Source organism: Camarhynchus parvulus, chromosome 2 (genome assembly GCF_901933205.1).
Source record: "Camarhynchus parvulus chromosome 2, STF_HiC, whole genome shotgun sequence".
NCBI lineage: Eukaryota > Metazoa > Chordata > Aves > Passeriformes > Thraupidae > Camarhynchus > Camarhynchus parvulus.
In genome coordinates this window covers 18650570-18668419 of record NC_044572.1, presented here as the reverse complement: position 1 = coordinate 18668419, position 17850 = coordinate 18650570, and the positions used below count along the sequence as shown (strand labels likewise).

The 17850-nt window shown below is 34.1% G+C and overlaps 1 protein-coding gene across 1 annotated transcript in view; it reads right to left on the bottom strand.

Annotated features, from left to right (window-relative positions):
• The window catches only part of DNAJC1 (DnaJ heat shock protein family (Hsp40) member C1), a 108151-nt gene that overhangs the window by 50857 nt on the left and 39444 nt on the right, over positions 1–17850 (bottom strand). The window contains exons 4-7 of the mRNA XM_030967000.1: positions 12300–12465; positions 11322–11419; positions 10166–10259; positions 695–785 (exon numbers count right to left, since the gene is read on the bottom strand). Of these exons, the coding sequence (XP_030822860.1) occupies positions 695–785; positions 10166–10259; positions 11322–11419; positions 12300–12465 (449 nt within the window). The remainder of the gene's footprint in view (positions 1–694; positions 786–10165; positions 10260–11321; positions 11420–12299; positions 12466–17850) is intronic.

Genomic DNA, 17850 nt, shown 5'->3' with positions numbered 1-17850 from the left:
GTACAGTAAATAAAGCAAGCATGCACATACAAACATGGACAAAAAACTGTTAAAACTGTCTTCAGAAGAGGGTAGGTTTAATCATTGTCAAAAGCAAGTAAATGAAAGAAGAAAAGGAAAAGCCACCTATAACTATTCTGAATGCTTTATTAAAGGAAATGTTAATTGCCTTCTCTGGTCTTTTACTTTATAAGAGTATAAAAACTTTAAAGTATTTATTTGAACACTAGCACAAATCCACCTCTGAAGTCTGCATCCATCCTTTTGAAAATTCAAATAATAGTCACTTTCTATCACAAAAATCAACTCAAAATGAACAAAAGAATTATTAAACACATTATTAAAAAATATTTACAAACAATGAGAATACAAAAATGCTCAAAAACCCAGGAGGTCACTTCTGAAAATGTACAGTACATTTGAGATCTTCCCCTCCCATAAAGCAACATTTCTAGCAAGGTATGTTCTTCTTGCTATAATCTAACTGATCACCTGAGTTCTATGTTTCTATAGGAGCAAACCAGCAGCCTACTGCAAAATTAGCCACAAAATTAAAAGCTTATTTAAATTTAACAGCAGTAGAGAAATATATAAAGCATGTATTTTAGAGAATTAGAAAAGTGTTCATATACATCCAATGTAGAAGGTATATTGTATTACATCTTTGTTTATTAAGACAGTGGTAAAAACTCACTCTGAAGTGTTTCAAGTTCAGCCTTAGCCAGGGCATCTTCTTTCTCCTTCATTTTTGTTTCTTTATATTCTACATATAATTGTCTGGCATCCTTTAAGAAAACGTTGCAATGGCATTAGCATCCTTATACAAACAAGTAATTGCAATGGCTCTGTTTTAAGTTCTCACTTAACCTCACAAAAAAAATTAAGATATATTTGTTTCCTTGAGTTACAACAATTTTCAGTCTAAAACACAGAATTTGTGTAATAAAGGCTCAAATGTAATAGTGTTGATATCATAGACTCTGATGCTCATTGACAACCTGAAAAGCAAAATGGTTGGAGAAACTACCTCAGCTTTGCAGAGAGCATGCACCCACTTTGCTCAAATCAGCAATCTGGAAGTTCAAGGGAGAAAAAGATGTTTTTAATTAGAGTAGTGTGTGCAGGGACAAACAAAGGCAAGTGCTAGGCAGCAATCACCTTAATGTGAACTCATTAAAGTAACACTAACTGCATGTGCCAGCTTGTTCCCCCCCTTTTTTTTTTTAAATCAACTTCTACATTGCTATTAAAGTGTTGAAAACACACTTTTTTTTTCTCCAAGGATTAGATTCTAATCTGAAATCTATAAAGCAAATGTATGTACACATAAAACTAGAAGTCCTGTCACACATACACCACAATAATATACACCCTTCCAAAATCTGATGAATGAGTTATTATAGATTTCTGTTGAAAGCTTTCCAATATGAACAACCAGATTGCTGAAAAGTTTCCTTACTCTCACCAGTTTAAGAGAGCTCTATACTCATTCAAAACCAAGGAATCCACAATACAAACGCTGAAATAGAGAAATTGTTATTTTGCTTTATCAAGCAGAATGTCTATTGCATTACACAAAAATTAATTATAGTATTAGATAGACCTAATCTTCGATCTTTTTACCCAAAAATAATTTTTGGTATTATAACACTGACAGTACTGCTTTTTACAGATAAATTTGAATGCAGAATGTATTGTAAAATGGTAATAAATATTTTTTATAATTTCAACTATATTTAAACAAAACCTGGTATCATAAACATGAAACAAGACACCTTAAGAAATCTTGAAAAGAAAAATCTGAGCTAAGCAGTCATTATCACTGACTCTAATGGTAGAAATCATCCCACTCTCCCTGCAAAGTTGTTCTTCATGTTACACTTGCATCTACCCTTTTAAAGCTACTTGAAGGAGGCTGGAGAGCACATGACATGAATCATGACCAAGCTCTGAGAAGAACTTTGTAGTGGTTTGGAGACATCTCATTGATAAGGTCAGGATGCTTGAAGAACAACTCTGACAAATTCCCACAGGAGATCAGTAAAGCTCCACCTCCTTCCAAAACACCTTACTTTTTTTTTCTTTTTTTTTTTTTTCCTGGGTACAGGAAATAGCAAGTTTGGGGTGTTTTTTGCCGGTTTTATGTAGGAAATCTCTGCACCCAAAAGTAATTTCAAAGGGTTTACATAACTTTTTGTTTCTGGAACATAAGAGAAGAGACTCTTTCACATGCTAATACTTTTAGGAATGGGAAAAAGGGTTTTTTTAAAGTAGAGTTGTGGCTAAAAAAAAAGTGTAGTTACAGCAGGACTAGCATTAACAGCAGATATGTAGGCTTTGAGGAGACATATTTGAATCACAAAATTATTATCAGCACTGGTTCTCTTTTTGGTTTACCTGAAATAAGAATTCCCTACCACACTGGAAACTTTCCTTATACTCTCGAGGTTTGGCCTACTTGAAAAATTAAGAAACAGAAACAGCCATAAATGCAATAGTTCATTTCTGCTGAGTTTGAGACATTTGGGTTGCGTGGCATACACAGGACTCAGACTTATGGATATCCAAAAACCACTTTTGTTTAAAGCTATGATTTCAAAACGGCTACAATTAACTGGCATTTAAATTTAACCCATTTGACGCTGAAAGCCAATATTTGATGCTAAATTCTGGTGTAAAATCCATTATTGCTTGTGGGATCTCCAGACAGCAGGCACTAGGGGGTAACTGTCAATCTCTCCAGCACGTCAATCACAGAACAATTGGAAATGTGGCTCAGATGAAAATGAGACACAATAGCTGAACAACAAAGAAAACTAGTCAGAAGCACGTAAATGAAATATGGTAGAATTGTTGCTTTATAGATACAGAATGGATTATCACTACAAATGGAGTAATATGCAGGTAACAAAGGCAGCATCAGTCTTTTATCTTATCAGTAAGATTATTATGGCTGTGACCATAATAACAAAAAAAAGGGGAAACTACACACTTTAAAGCATACACAAATGTATACATATAAAGAAAAGCAAAGGAAAAAAAAACAACAAAAAGCTTAACTCAAAACAGATTTTGAAGATTTGAAAATCAAATCCTTCCCATAAAAAAATAAGAATGGCTCTACAGGTTGTAAAGAAAAATTAAAAGGCATATCTGAGTAAAGACTTTAATGACAGACACAAATTTTATGCGAATTAGAACCTTATAGGTCAAAATGAAAAACCACTGGAAAAACATTTAACATAGGAAGTTCTTTGAAGAAAAGTTCTGCCTTAATGTAAATAAGCCTCTTTCAATTCAGTCTTCATTAGCTTTCAATCAGTCTAAACAGGAATATTTTCAAGAATATTCTGTTTTGGTAGTGTAAGTATTTCAAAATAGATTTATGTTGAGATTTTTTACTTCTCCGAAGTGATAAATTTAAGCAGTCATTTTGTCTCAATACAAGCATTTTAGGGCCCTAAAGACACTGTCAATACAGATACAGTCTCTTCCAATCTAATGTTCCTTCCCCATGATCCAGTAACAATTTTATATCTCAAAACATCAACATTTTATACTTAATGTATACTTCACCTTCAAGACATAATAGACATAAGAAAAGTAATATTTTTGTACTTCTGGGGTGGAAAGATACAGAGGAAAGAGAAACAAATACAAGGCTTGAAACAGTTCTAACTAAAACTCCACCTTACCTAATCAGAAATATGTTCTCATTTGTAGGAGTTTAAGTCATTTTCAAACAAAACACCAAAACAAATACATTACTTCTTCTCACCACTAAAGCAGTATAATATATAGTTAAGCATAAAGAATAAAGAAGAGGGCTTATATATGCTGGTTTATTATAAGTTCAAATATATAGTTTCCAAAAAGGAACAGAATGAAAAAAAGAATGTATTTGAAATGCAAAATTCTGCTATTAGTATTTCGAAATTATATTTAAACTGCCATATATAGGAAAATTCTGTGATTACCGTCATATTTAATCACAAATAAGAATGAAGAATACTGAAAAATTCTTGAAAATATAGTTTCTCTCTTTATATCAGTATCATATCATGTTATTAAACTGAGATTGCCCAGACAAAGCTGAGCCTGAGTTATGCAGAAATACAGAAACCCCTGATACTGAACTTTCAGGGGTTTCTTTCATTTGTTTGTTTTAGGGTTTGAGGTCTTGGTTGGGGTTTTAGGTGTTTTTTTTGTTTGCTGCTTTTAAATCAAGAGATAACAGCATTTATTCAAACTGTACTAATTCTATAAGTAAAAACTTCCATTCTGAGTAAAACTCAGTCATTTTGGTTTCTCCTTGATTTTTGGGGAGGCTGATGAGGCTTTGTTGGTTTGTTTACTTTGTGGTTTTTGGGTTTTCGTTGTTTGGGTATTTTCCCCTCCAGTAAATATTAAATCCTCCTGGCTTTCTGGTCTACCTCAAAAGAAACGGGAGATTAGGAAAAAGAAAGCAAACAACTTGTAACAACTTGCTGTATGAGAATCTTCATTTCAGATTTTGTGATAGAAATTGTTCACATTTTAGTTCTTTGAGTATGGAACTGATACAAACAAAATTCACACTTAACTGAAAAAGAATTTCTCACAAGCATACTTAAAGTCCGTATACTGAAATAATTTTCTTTGGACTAATTTTTATTACATTAAAAATACTTTCATGGAGCTATTCAACTAACTTTTTGTCTTTTTGAGCACAGTATTATTATATGCAATTTATATTAAAAAGAGAGAAAAAAGTTAAATTAAATTTACTCCACCAGCCCTCCTTCAATTTGCTATTTCTATGCAATAAAAATCCCAGCCATTACACCAAAGCAAAAATACTCTTTGGATAGGATTCTGTTCTAGTGATATTAATGTGTTATGGTAAGAAATAACATTTTAAGAAGAGCTGAGCATTATGATTTATACTTTTCTTTGGCATTTTTACGTTTTTGCCCAAAGGCAATCTAGTAAACAAATAGGAATTGCATTACTTCCTCCTTTATAATCAAAAAATCATGCTTTGCCTGTAGAATAATCCCAGGTGTGGGGAGGCTCTTCAGCTGTGTACAGCCGTGGGCAGTTGTGGCGTGGTTCCCAACCGTGCACCGTGTGACCAGCAGCTGGTTGTGCCACTGCAGGCTGGGAATTCCATGTGACCAGTGCTGAGACAAAGGCAGCCAGAAGGGGAAACAGAGGTCAGTGCTGCAAGGCCTCTCTGGGACCCATTTCACACCCCATGAAGCCTCATACCACAGCAGACCAGCAGCAATCATTGAGAGCCAGTATTGCCTCCTACACACGAGCTACTCAAGCTCATGTGGTAGGACATGGAGACTTACAGTGATACAAAGAAGGTGCCACAGCACAGCAGGCAATTAAAAGCAAACTTCTTCATTCTCTTACATTTATTTAAAACTTTTAGTATTTTTGCAGCACATTCTTCCTCCAGAGCCTCAAGCAGTGCCCTGTTAGACACAAATTATTTTTGCTCACTTGCATACATCCAGAATACTTGTTTTATCATCCACTCTCCTCTGACCTGCTTCTAAGCTTCTAATTGACCTCAGGGTCAAGAGCTTCATCCTTACTTTGGTTCTCCCAACAGCTGTGAAATAGCAAGAAACAGAGCAAATGGGCAATCACTCGTGCCACACATCCTGCAATTGCTCGCTCCCCACAAATTATACCAACATCGGTGCTCTACAGTAAATTGGAACATGTCAAAACCCTCAAGACCCTGTAAAGCTGGGAAATAGATATTTAACCTTACTGACTAGAATATTTTTTTTTTTTAAGGCATATGTTATTAAATGCAATAAATTTTGTTTTAATCTCACACCATTTCATATAAAATCACATGTGAAGACAGAAACAACTCACAAATACATTTGCTGACCTAGTCAAATCTTGCTTGGAAGCTAACTTGCCAAAGGAGCTGCCCTGCTGGCAAAGCTTCTTGAGTTTAATGACACATTGCCAATCCGTTTAAGGCCAAAGCTGAACCATCTCTAAACAGGTGTTGAATTGTAATCATGGATTAAAAGAAAACCTGAGGAAAAAATGCCAAGAAATTAAACACCTCTGGGTCACTAGTTTGAATCTATTCCAGACTACTAAATCTGCTACAGTAATTACCATCTGGTAGTCTACATAAAAATAAATTACTGGCTTTTTTTGTTTTAATTCACTTTGTGCTACACAAAGGTCTTTATAAACACAAGTTTCAATTGCAATTGAAAGCTTTGTTGATAATCTCACTAGGTTATATCCAGTGCAACTATGTACTGAGCTCAGACTGGCTTCTCACTACTGGTGAGCCACCAGTTCTCCCACCAGCTCACTGTGAGAGTGTGTGCTCTACACCTACAGGATTACAACAGAAGAAGGAAACTTTATTTTCTTAACAAGAAACCATTTCTGTCGAAACAAACAAAAATGCTTTCTGCTCCATTACCCTCAGGACAACAGCAGGCTCACAATTCAGCTGGTGTAAAAATAAAGACATTCACAGCTAAACTTCACCACATCAGTGTGGAGGTAAAGTCGACAGGACCACTAAGAAACATGCCTATCCTTCTGTTTTCTGAAGGAAAAATTTTGCCAAGAATAATTTAAAAGTGATCTTTTCAAAAAGATCACTTTTCTTAAGTTATATGTCCGGATATCCAAAAAAACCACCCTCTAGTCAGCTGCTTTTGGAATAAACTGCAAATTATTTATGGCAGCTCTCCCTCAAAACATAAGTAGACTTAACACAACTGTATTACATACACAATTTGAACTGAAATTCTTGCTCACTACATGTAGATGGTTTATTTCATTCCAAGAAGAAATTTCAGTTTCAATAAGCATTTTAATTGAGGTTTTTGGGGGTTCTTTGATCCTCTTTTTTTTAAATACATTGCCTTTTTCCAGGTCATTCTTATGAAAGCATGAACTAAAATGGCTTTAGAAACAATTTTCATTCTTTTTCTATTTTTTTCTTATCCTACATTATAAAAATTAAACTTGGTAATAGGCAATGTAATTTACACTCCACTTAATGTTTCCTTCACAGCACACATATTTGATTTATGATACATTTTATGTATTTTTCTCCCTTTGCTTCTTCAAACAAACTTTAAAATGCTGTTTTCACTCCTAAATTTAACTAAACTCAGTGTGTAGATATAAAAATCTATGTAGTTTCTCTCAAAATACAATTGTCAACAGTTTAAAAAACCTGCTCATTTTCTTAGTTTCTCTCATCCTCCCCTCACACATTTTTCTTCCAATTTCTTGACATAAAATGCAGGCTACAATAAAATGGCATAGGCCATCACAAGGGCATGCAAACAAAGCATTTTTCTTCAGTGAAGGCCCACCTTAATTATTTTAAGTGCCTCCTTCTGAAATCTGACATTTTGAAGGAGGAAGGGAAGTAGGAGAAAGACACTCAATTGGATAAATGAGAGCCAGGCATGAGCAGAAGCTCAGCAACCTGAATCCTCAGACACAGCTGTTGCAAGAAGAACATTCACATTAACTAATAGGGGGAGAGATGGATGCTAGGTAAAAAAAAAAATCAATACAAGAAGGGCTAAAAAGTTTCATTTGTTGCTATCATTGTTATGCTGTTATGTTTGATTCGTTTTGGGATGCTTTTAATAAAGTCTCCTCTGAGGAAAAACTTGTGTCTGTTACAGGCACGTGCTTCTGTTTTGTTAGTTTGAGGAAACAGTTCAGCTGTTTTACTGGCAGGGCTTTGAAAAACTCAGTGGCAGAGCAATATTCAGTTAAAAGCATTGCTAACTTTTCCCCTTTTCTGTCCCAAACGTGGTTCCTTTAAATATGGATGCATTTTCAGAAGTTCACCTACAATTGGATTAGTGCAGCTGAATGACAGACTTTGAAAACAATTTGTTGGGTCTTAAATGACTGGAGAAATAATTTAGATTAAAATAATAAAAAACTAAAATCTGTAGCATCCATTCTGATGTCAACCACTTTCAATACGACATGTAACACTACTCAGTATCTGTAGGATCCTTCATCTTCTGCCTTAGTGATTTTACTTTTATTAAAAGCATTAAGTACCCTGAAATCTCAAGCCTGTGTATTACTGAAGAAAAAAGCACTCAGATTTAAAACAGGACCTCTGTACCAGGGTATAATCTTACAAGTACAGAGAACTTTTTGCTCCATGTTGGTCATTAAAGCAGATCTTGCCAAAATGTTAAACATACATCAAAATCAAAAAGAATCCAGAGGTCTCTCTGTCAAGGCAGTTACAACACACGAGGTATCTTTTCAACAGTCATTTCAGAACACAGCTCCAACTGCTCTTGTGCTCTTCAGAAGGGGAGATACTTCTTAAAGTATTATTAACTAATTAATAAATAATAAGCCAGAATAATTTATTTCAGTCACCTGAAGTCCTGAATAGTTTTAACATTGAAGATTATTTATGGTTTGGTACATTTTAACTCCTGTAACCAGCAGGTCCCATTAAACAACAACAAAACAAACCCTGCAGTTAAGCAGTAGTGTCATTTCTATATGGGCCAATTTACTCTAGAATCCCTGTCTCTTTCCTTCCTCTTTGCTTCAAAGCCTTCCTGCTCTGAATTCCTCTACAACATGCTTCCCCTGCCACCAAACCCCTGCTTGATGGTCTGCAATATTCCAGGAGTTACTGGACAGCTTTTTTTCCAGTACTATTAATTTAATGGAATAGGAATCCAAACAAGGGCTAAGTTCGACAAAGCATGAAACATCATTTTGTTGTATTTTTTTCTGCCAATTCTGACAGGCATAGGAGCTGCTTTTTGAACAACAAACCTGAAACCTGCTCTACTAATATAACACTATTTTAATATAATAAAAATTATAAGAAGCCATAAGAAGTCCTAATTTTCAATTATTCACTAATCTTAATATATTGTGTGATTTTTTTATTTATTTTGTAATTAAAGCAAAAGGGAAAGTACCACAATTATGAATAAAGTTTCAAAAATGCAGCAACAAAGTTTGCTGATCCTAATTATTTTCTATCTGACTCACCTTGATGAGGAATGAACATCAAAGCTTAATTTGGACGCAACAGTTGGTTAAGCATAATCAACTTGCTTTGCAAACTTGTAAAAATAAAGGTTTTTTTAATAAAACAGCCTCAGAGTTCTGATGAAAATTTTAAGAGAGAGAGAGAGATTAACTTCGGCTCTGTTTGTAGGAAAAGTTAAAAGCTATAAAAATGGATGCTGGAAAACCAGGCATTATTGTATTCATAACTTTTACAAGGGTTTAAATAAGAGAGTAGGAATTGTAACTATAGTCTTTTTCTAGCTTGAACAGAGACAAACCCCAAATACTGATGCCATTTGTACTTCTACTTTTAAAACAATACTCAATATTTCTGTAAATCAAAGAAAAATCCATCTCACATTGCCTGATCCGTATTACCAGTGGCAAAGGTATTAAAAACAAAATACGGTATTCACGGAAGATGCAAAGAGAGAGCAGGTGATATTAAAAAAGTTATACTGGTAACTAATCTGACAATACTTCCACTGGTTGAATGCCAGCTAGATTTTACAGTTGATAGTATTTGATTAAAACACAGTAACTATGAGCAAGCCTGCCACATTGATGTTTCTAAATTACAACCACACCTTTGCGATTTTACTTCAGCAATTTCAGGTATCAATTTGTATCATTATCCAGTGAATTAAAGAAAGAAACTCCATAATAAAAATTTCGCTGTTACCCCAAATTGAAATGGCATATTAAAATTTGCTATGAAAGTACAGCTTTTGCTGATTTGAGATTAAAGTACTTTTGTTAACATCATTTAAACATTGGTATTCCTAATCAGATGGATATACATCCATGTCCCCCCAACCCTCTCCCATCATTTATTGTTGTAGTTTTGCCTAACAGAAACTGCTTCCCTAGCTCGTTAAGATTAATATGCATTTAAAATACATTCATACTTCCATGAACTTTTGATATCAAATTTGCCTCTAAAGAGTAATTTCTTTATATATATGTGCGTGTGTGTGTGTATATATATATGCTATGTGTTTGAGCCAAAAAATTAATTAAGAACAAGTGCTACACATCTGATTATGCATAATAACACCATCAAGAAAAATTAAGCAACACAATTTAACATCATTACTGTTACCTGGAATAACTGAGGTAAAGCTTTCACTGTGAGACAGAACCATATTCCCAGCTTGCATGGAAGTAAGTCATGCCATTGTGGTTTGTCCAGTACCCTGCAGTCAAATAAAATGGTAGGTTTTTCATTATTGCCACACAATCTCAAAGCCAGAACTTTCCCATTATCCTTTAAGATGATTAGCACTCATCAACTCCCATAAACATGTCTGACTACATAATAATAAAGGTACATTTTAAACATTTAATTCAAAATACCTAACAGCTAACTTCGAATCACTTCTGTATTTTGATCTTCTAAAAGGACTTTTCTTCAAGAAAATAAATTCATAAGCCACATAATCACTTCAGTTTAAATAAAAAACCAAACCAAAAAACCACTCAAGCTTCAACCAAGTGTTCACAAGTGCTGACAACCAGATATGAAGACTGTAGCATAAACAAAACAATACATAAAAATTAATGTCATTTGCAGTTCACTGGAGCATTACTCACTGATGTCATCAAGAAAGACGACAGGCAGAATGGTCTCTGATCTCCATCCCTCATTGATCCAGTTCATGCCCCTGCTGTGTGAACTATTTAAACCCTTTATTTCTTTCTATGAATCAATAGAAGAAATAGTGGTATCTTTTGGAGTGTCCTGAAAGTCACTATTTCCTTACGTGCTCCTTGACAAACAATGTGTTCAAAGCCTTTACCAACACACTCATTTTTAAGTTAATCAGATAAAAAGCATTTAATCAGACAAGCATTAAAACCCCATAAGAACTCCTAGCTTGGAATAGGAATAAATTGAAGCTCAAATAAATTGAAATTTGTTAACTGTAATCAAAAGCAAAAACCCTTAAAGAGGGAAAAAGTTCTAAAATCTCTTAAAATGAACTTGTAAAAATAATAGCCTTTTATAAGACAGAAGCCTTTAATTCAGCCTTAATCTTTCAATGATTATTGATCTGCTGAATAAACACCACGTGTTTATTTACGAATCCAAACCTGAAAATACACACTGGCACACTTTACATCAGCAATGGCTGTTACTACAAATATAGTTGTTTTTCTCACAGAGTATTTCCAAGATGCAAAAAGAAAATGAGAGAACTGAATCAGTAGCTGACAGAATGTTTTAAAATGCACAAAACAAGAGAGTTCTTTCCCACCTTTCATTTTTGTCTAGAGCAGCAAGTTTGGCTTCATCTGTACTCCTGCTGCCTGCTTTTTTCTTCTTTTCCCTCTTTTTTCTGCTAAGCAGTTCATCCTTGATGTAGAAAGAACTACGGTTACAGGTTATCATTAGCATGTAAACCACAAATGTTACTGGGACTCTTCTGTGAAGGGTAAACACTAGAGTAGCATTTATGCAAATGTATCTGGGGGTCCTACATGATTAAGTAAAATGATCTATCTTAACAATAACTGTTGCCATGGTATCCAGTCTTTAAACACACATGAAGTCCAGTTCTGTCACTCATGTGTATCTCCATAGCAATCAAAGTTTTCTAAGAGGAGAAAGCATTCAACTTGCCTCCTTTCTCATTCATCAACTTCAATAATGCAGTGGAAAATAAAAAAGTAAATAGATGCTAATGTATGAATATTTTTCAAGTTATGGTTAGTTTTTTTTCCTTAGTCTACTAAGTGCAACAGACTTTTATATGACAAAAAAATAAAATTATCAAAAAATAATGTGATTTATACTGCTTACCAATTCCCACCCTGTTAAAAAAAACGCAAAACAAAAAAGCATTTAGCTTAGAACAAAGGCAAATCAAGTATGACTTTTAAACAAATAAAGCCTGTTTATTTTTAAACCTTAGATATGACTACAGTAGCATATGATTCTTCATCAACAAATGACAGACTTTTTCTCTTCTTCCTTCCAGATAAAAACCCAGGACCAGCTCTTGCAATTTATTACCAATTCCAGAAAAATTAAGTGGTTTTTAGATTACCATTTCTGAGATGCTGAATATATCATTCTGTAATTTGCATAATTTTAAATATAATATTTTTAAAATATGAAAAGTCCAAATTCAAACCAGGGGAAGTGGCAGAGGTATCTATCTATAATACACAAACTTCTACGGGAAATTCAGTCCTAATAATTGAAGCAAGTTTGATTTATTACCAATACTTACCAGCTGTTTTTCCAGGTAGATTGACCAAACCACAGCATAATGACCCACTGTGAGTATAATGAACAAGAGTAATGCCAGCTCAGCATTGCTCATTTTTCTCACCCGCCTGTAGTAGAACACAGGCTGTCGCCAATCTGGTAGTCCATTGATCAGAATATCATCATACCTACAGTAGCAAACATAACAGGCTTTCATGGAGAGCTAAAAATGAAATAAGCCAAACCATCCAATTATAAAACAAAAGATAATCCACAGAGTGCTTGAATAACACACACACAAAAGATCATTTAGTAAATTTTTTTTTAATAGAGTAATGCCTTGTTTTGTCAGCAGATAGGCTTGCATGTGGAAATAAACAGGCTCCAAACACTGGGGCATGGGGAAAAAAAAATAAAAATTCAAACGTTCCTGCAACCCTTGCCTCCCTCCCCTCCCAAGTTCATTCACTTTCGAAGTAAGAGACTTCCAGAAATGTGTTCTACATGCTCCGTAATCAGTGGGCAGGTCTCTGTGATCGAAGTAAGTAACAACCCACGAACAACTAAATAGGTAGCCAAGAACAAATGTCTCAAACACGACAACCCCTTTTTTCTTTTACAAATTAAATGCACAAGTGCTGGGGGGAGGGGAGAAGCACCTCTGCTTTTTGTTTTTGTCCTTCAGTACCACAAATCCATTAGGTAAAAACATGCCAGACTTATCATACCTTCTTTGTAAGATAAGAGCTTAAATTAGAGGCTTGATATTGATATTTGAAAACAAAGTTCACCAGTTTTTGATTTTCTATTTGAAACACTGTCTTGAAAATCAATCTATATTAAAACTTTTTAATTACTAACCCTACCAACTGCACAGAAACTATTTTATGACAATCCTTTTTCCTTCACACAAATGTCCTGAAGTATCTTGAAATGTCTGAGGTCTTTTATTTACAGTATTTTAACAATTTAAAAATAAACAAACCACAAACATGCAAACCATTTTTTTTAATTAACTCTTCAGAGTAAAGTTTCAAAGAAAAAATCTCTACAGTAAACTCATAAATCTGTATATTCAAGATGCACAACCTGTTAATCTTAAATTGAACACAACTCATTACATATTCTAATCACACCATTTCCAGAATTAAATCTGCACTGAAAGGCCTAATTTGGTGCAACACATTGACCAAAATATTTTAATTAAAAATATTCTGAGTTAGTCGCAGGCCTAATTACAGGAATAGAAATAGGGCCTATATTGTCATGCAGGTCAGTAGAACTCAGTAGTAGGTTTTTCTCAAGTAAATTGACCAATCCAGGAATAATAGCGCAGCTGCTAAACTGCCAGTCTTGACATGTAAATCAATTTAAATGCAACAACTGCACTAGCTACTTTGATAGTTATTAAATTGATACCTTGGAGATGTACTAAAAAAATTATTTCCAGAAGCAAATTCATTTTAAGCAGAAAAAGAAGCAGTGGTTTTCAATTAAAAAAATATACCTTACTATAGTGCATATCTGAAAAGCTAACTTCTGATGAAACATTTGTTCAAGCTGGCACCATTATGTCTGCATAAAAGATTTAATACCTCAGGATTCTGCTGTATTCTGAATGATACCAGAAGTAAAATTCGTATTACAAAATTGTGTTTTCCATTAAAACTATGAGAATACTAAAGTTAACATCTATTATTGTAAAATTTGAACTAATAACTTTTTCCCCTTCCCAGTAAGTCAAAACAAATTAACTACTGACACCTTAACACAAACTCTGTTCAGAAAAATTGCTTATGATGTTATTTTAAAATTAAAATTTCTACTTAACTTTTGTTTAAGAAATAAGTAGATGTTTTAGCCTTTAAAAATATTAAGACATTTACAAGATTTTAGTGATAATAGAAGAGAATATTTTAGAAACAGAACCATCTTTAAAACAAAATAGGTTGATAACAAGGTTTTACATAAGATGCTCTTCCTTTGAAACCTTCACGTACAACCTAATTTAATATACATTTATTAAGCAGTTGCCTTCTTATATACTAAGGGTTTTTAACTGACGCACTGAAAAAGCGGTTACCAATTAAATAAAGTCCATATATGCTGATGGTAACAATACAGTAATATGTAAACCAAGGTTTCAAACTAACATTTGGCAAACATGTTCTATTATAAATTATCTGTTAAGAAAAAATAAATGAAGACAGCAGAGCCTCTTGCATTAAGTGCTTTAAACAGCCCTCGGTATTTACCAGGCTACGTCGCTGCTCTGAACAACAGCCCCCATGGATTAAGGCTCGGAATCAATGCTCTATTGATTTTACTATCAATGAGCATTATGGCTCACACGACTGGCCATTTTAAGGGAAGATAGCTTCTATTATAACCCACTTTTTAGAATATATACTGTTAAAAGATAAATCACTGCTTTCAATAGTAATTAAGCTCTGTATTTGAAAAATAAAGATATCAATGATTTTTAGGTTTTCAACTGGAAAATGATCCTACTGAAACTCAGTAGCTCCCATAATTTTTAAATCCTAATTTTCAAATTTCTAATGTGATTCAATTAAAGGTTTCTCATTAAAGATTTCCTGTATAGACACTTATATTAACTATGAAAGACATTAATCCGTGTGCATCAAGAACTACATTCGGAATTTAATTACAAAGCATTCTTTTGGCAACCTGTATTAATTGTAACTCTATGTAGCAAAAAAAACAAGCTGAAAAGGAAAGATATATTTGCAGAGTTTCTTCCATAAACATATGCATACAGAATACAGCAAATTTTTCACATATGAGTATGCCTACCAGTTGTCTCTGAAACGTAGCCATCAACAAGATACAAAAACCTCAAAGCACTGGTACAGAAATAGAAAGCCAAAAACATTCCCCATTTTAAACTATGCTGAGTATTTATTTTAAAACTCAGCAGTCTATAAAAGACTTGGTAGTCCTGTACTAAAAGTAACAAATTGCAAGATTATTATAATTTCTTTTTTTTTCAATTTTATTCCATAAAATAGTTTTTAGAGTTCTTTGTGAATCAATTACGTTGCAAGCAAAAAAATCCATTAACTGTAGTAACTAATTACAGTATCATCCATCTTAATATAATTATAATTTACTTTTCCCTTTAAGAGAGCCACAGCATTTCATATTTCAAATAATTTCAGAGATCTGATATAGTTTATATACTATAACCTTGAATTAATGAGGACCATTCTGAACTACAGAAAGATTGCCCTGGTGGTTTTTATTTTGGGAGGCCTATTTTCCTCAAGCTGTCAAAGACATCCAGCACAACATCAGCCAGAACAATTATACCTACAAATACAGATATTTAATTATTAATGAGCACTAAAATAATAACCTTTCTTACTCTACACAAGTGTATTTTGATCCCTTTGCAAATGTTTTCTTTCCTGTAATCAAGCCAACATTGTTACAGAGGATAGGCCTGGTAGGTAAAAAAAGCTCCTTAAAAAGGTAACAAACAATGAAATTAAGATGCAAGATTTCTTTTACGTCTAATTACAATTAACTAAAGTGCATAAAATTATTTTTCATAAACTAAGATAATCAAAGACTAATAAAATTTATCACTGTCAAATTGATTTACCAACAAATGCCCTAAAGGTGAAGTGCATGGCAGGAAATGCACCCATCTCTACATACCCTAAAGATAAAATTTTCTGTAGAATTTCACACTTGAGTGTGTATACAAAACATAAAATATTGTGTTCTGCTGCATATGTGTTTAATTTAATGTTAAACAGTGCTACATTAAATGATGCTGCATGTATGTTTATTGTCAGAATATTTGAATGTTTTGATCATGTTTCACTCAAGAGTGTGTAGGAGAGAAGTCCTAACATGGTAGTATTACCATATTATGCAGTACTACTAACGATACTGGTATACTTCACGAGCAACTATATAACTTTCTCAAAAAAGAAAACTATGTTTTAAAGCCCAGTCATATCACTGTCAGTAGAGCAACTGTACTATTTTAACAAAGGCTTCTGCCATCAGATGAAGTAAAAATTCACTGATAAATAAGAAAATGCAAAGGCTTTAGAAAAATAATTATTACATGTAGCTGGCCAACAGATCTGCCTTTTTAAAACGCTGTTTCTGTACTCACACAAACGAACAACACCTCTGACATTCACCAAGAATGACATTCACGGAGAAGGGGTTTTATTGTTTCAAAATGAGTTCATCACTCTCTCGTAGAGTGCAGGACCTTATCCCTGCTCTTGCTGGCTCCACTCTGTACACACACCAGGAATGATTGCATCACTTTTGAGAGGAACAGTAAAAGCCAGGTACAGCTGACTTCACTGCACAAAAGCAGGAGCCTGCAGCTCGCTCTCCTCTCGGTGCTACAAACCCTGCCCCAAAGCATTCAGTTGCAGGGAAGGGATTCCCACCCAACTGCCAGCAGGAGGCTGCAGTGTTTTCTGCCCAGTGCGGGGGCACTGAGTCAGCTTTGAGCCTATCCCACTCTGTCCATCGCCTCACGCAATTCAAAACAAATATCAACATTTAAAGTAGCAAGATTCCAAAAAGTAGTAACTCCCACGCTCTCCTTTGCTGTGCAGCTGCAAATAAGGCTCAAGCTACCTTACAACAGAACCAATATAACAGGGAGAGCAGTCCTATCACACTTACTGAAGATCTGTATTAGAAACGTGCTACAACAACGCCTTACAGGCACCCTCCATTTACGAGCTCAGCTGAGAGATTATCATTACACTGTGCAATAAACCTGATCAATACAGGGCTTTGCAAGCCATGAGACCATACAGCTCTGCTCTAACAGGTTATTTCTAAACTCTGCATATTATTTCCAGAAAATCCTCCGAAAGTAAACACTTTTTCATCCACCACATTTCTATTAATTCAACTATAAAATCAGTATCAAACGTACATTCACATAGTGCAAGAAAAATATGACATTGTCTATGTAAAAAATAAGTTAGTGACAATTAAATCAATCTAAGATAGAACAATCTGCTGCTGCTTTAACTTTTCATTTAATCACTGATGCACTAATCAACAATATTTGAGTAAGTTAGTCACCTTTGTAATGTATGCAAGGCTTAAGCCATAGTTTTTGCAAGCTACTGTATCACAGTTTCATGCAAAAAGCTTCTCTTACAGCTGCAAGGAAATTCCTACAAGTTCCATGATGGAACTAAGTTTCAGAGAAACAACACTCTGAAGTGTATGCAAACAATGCTACTAACAAAAAGTTGAAGATCTGGGGGACAATTCACATTAAGTGGCCTGAAATCATTTAGCTAACATTTTTTAAACTTTTGTTAAGTGTAACTTCACAATTAAATTCTCTTTAGAAGGATGAAATAAAAAACCCCACAAATTTCCAAAAGTGCTTCTATGAAGTACATTTTCATGACACTTGAAAAGGGGATTATCAAAAAAGTAGATAATCTGTACTATAAACCCTGGACTCCTGCCAAGACATCTACAAAGCGAAAATCCCTTCAAGAAATGTCTCATAAAACCCTGTTTAAAGACTTGTAAGCTGAAAGATGATC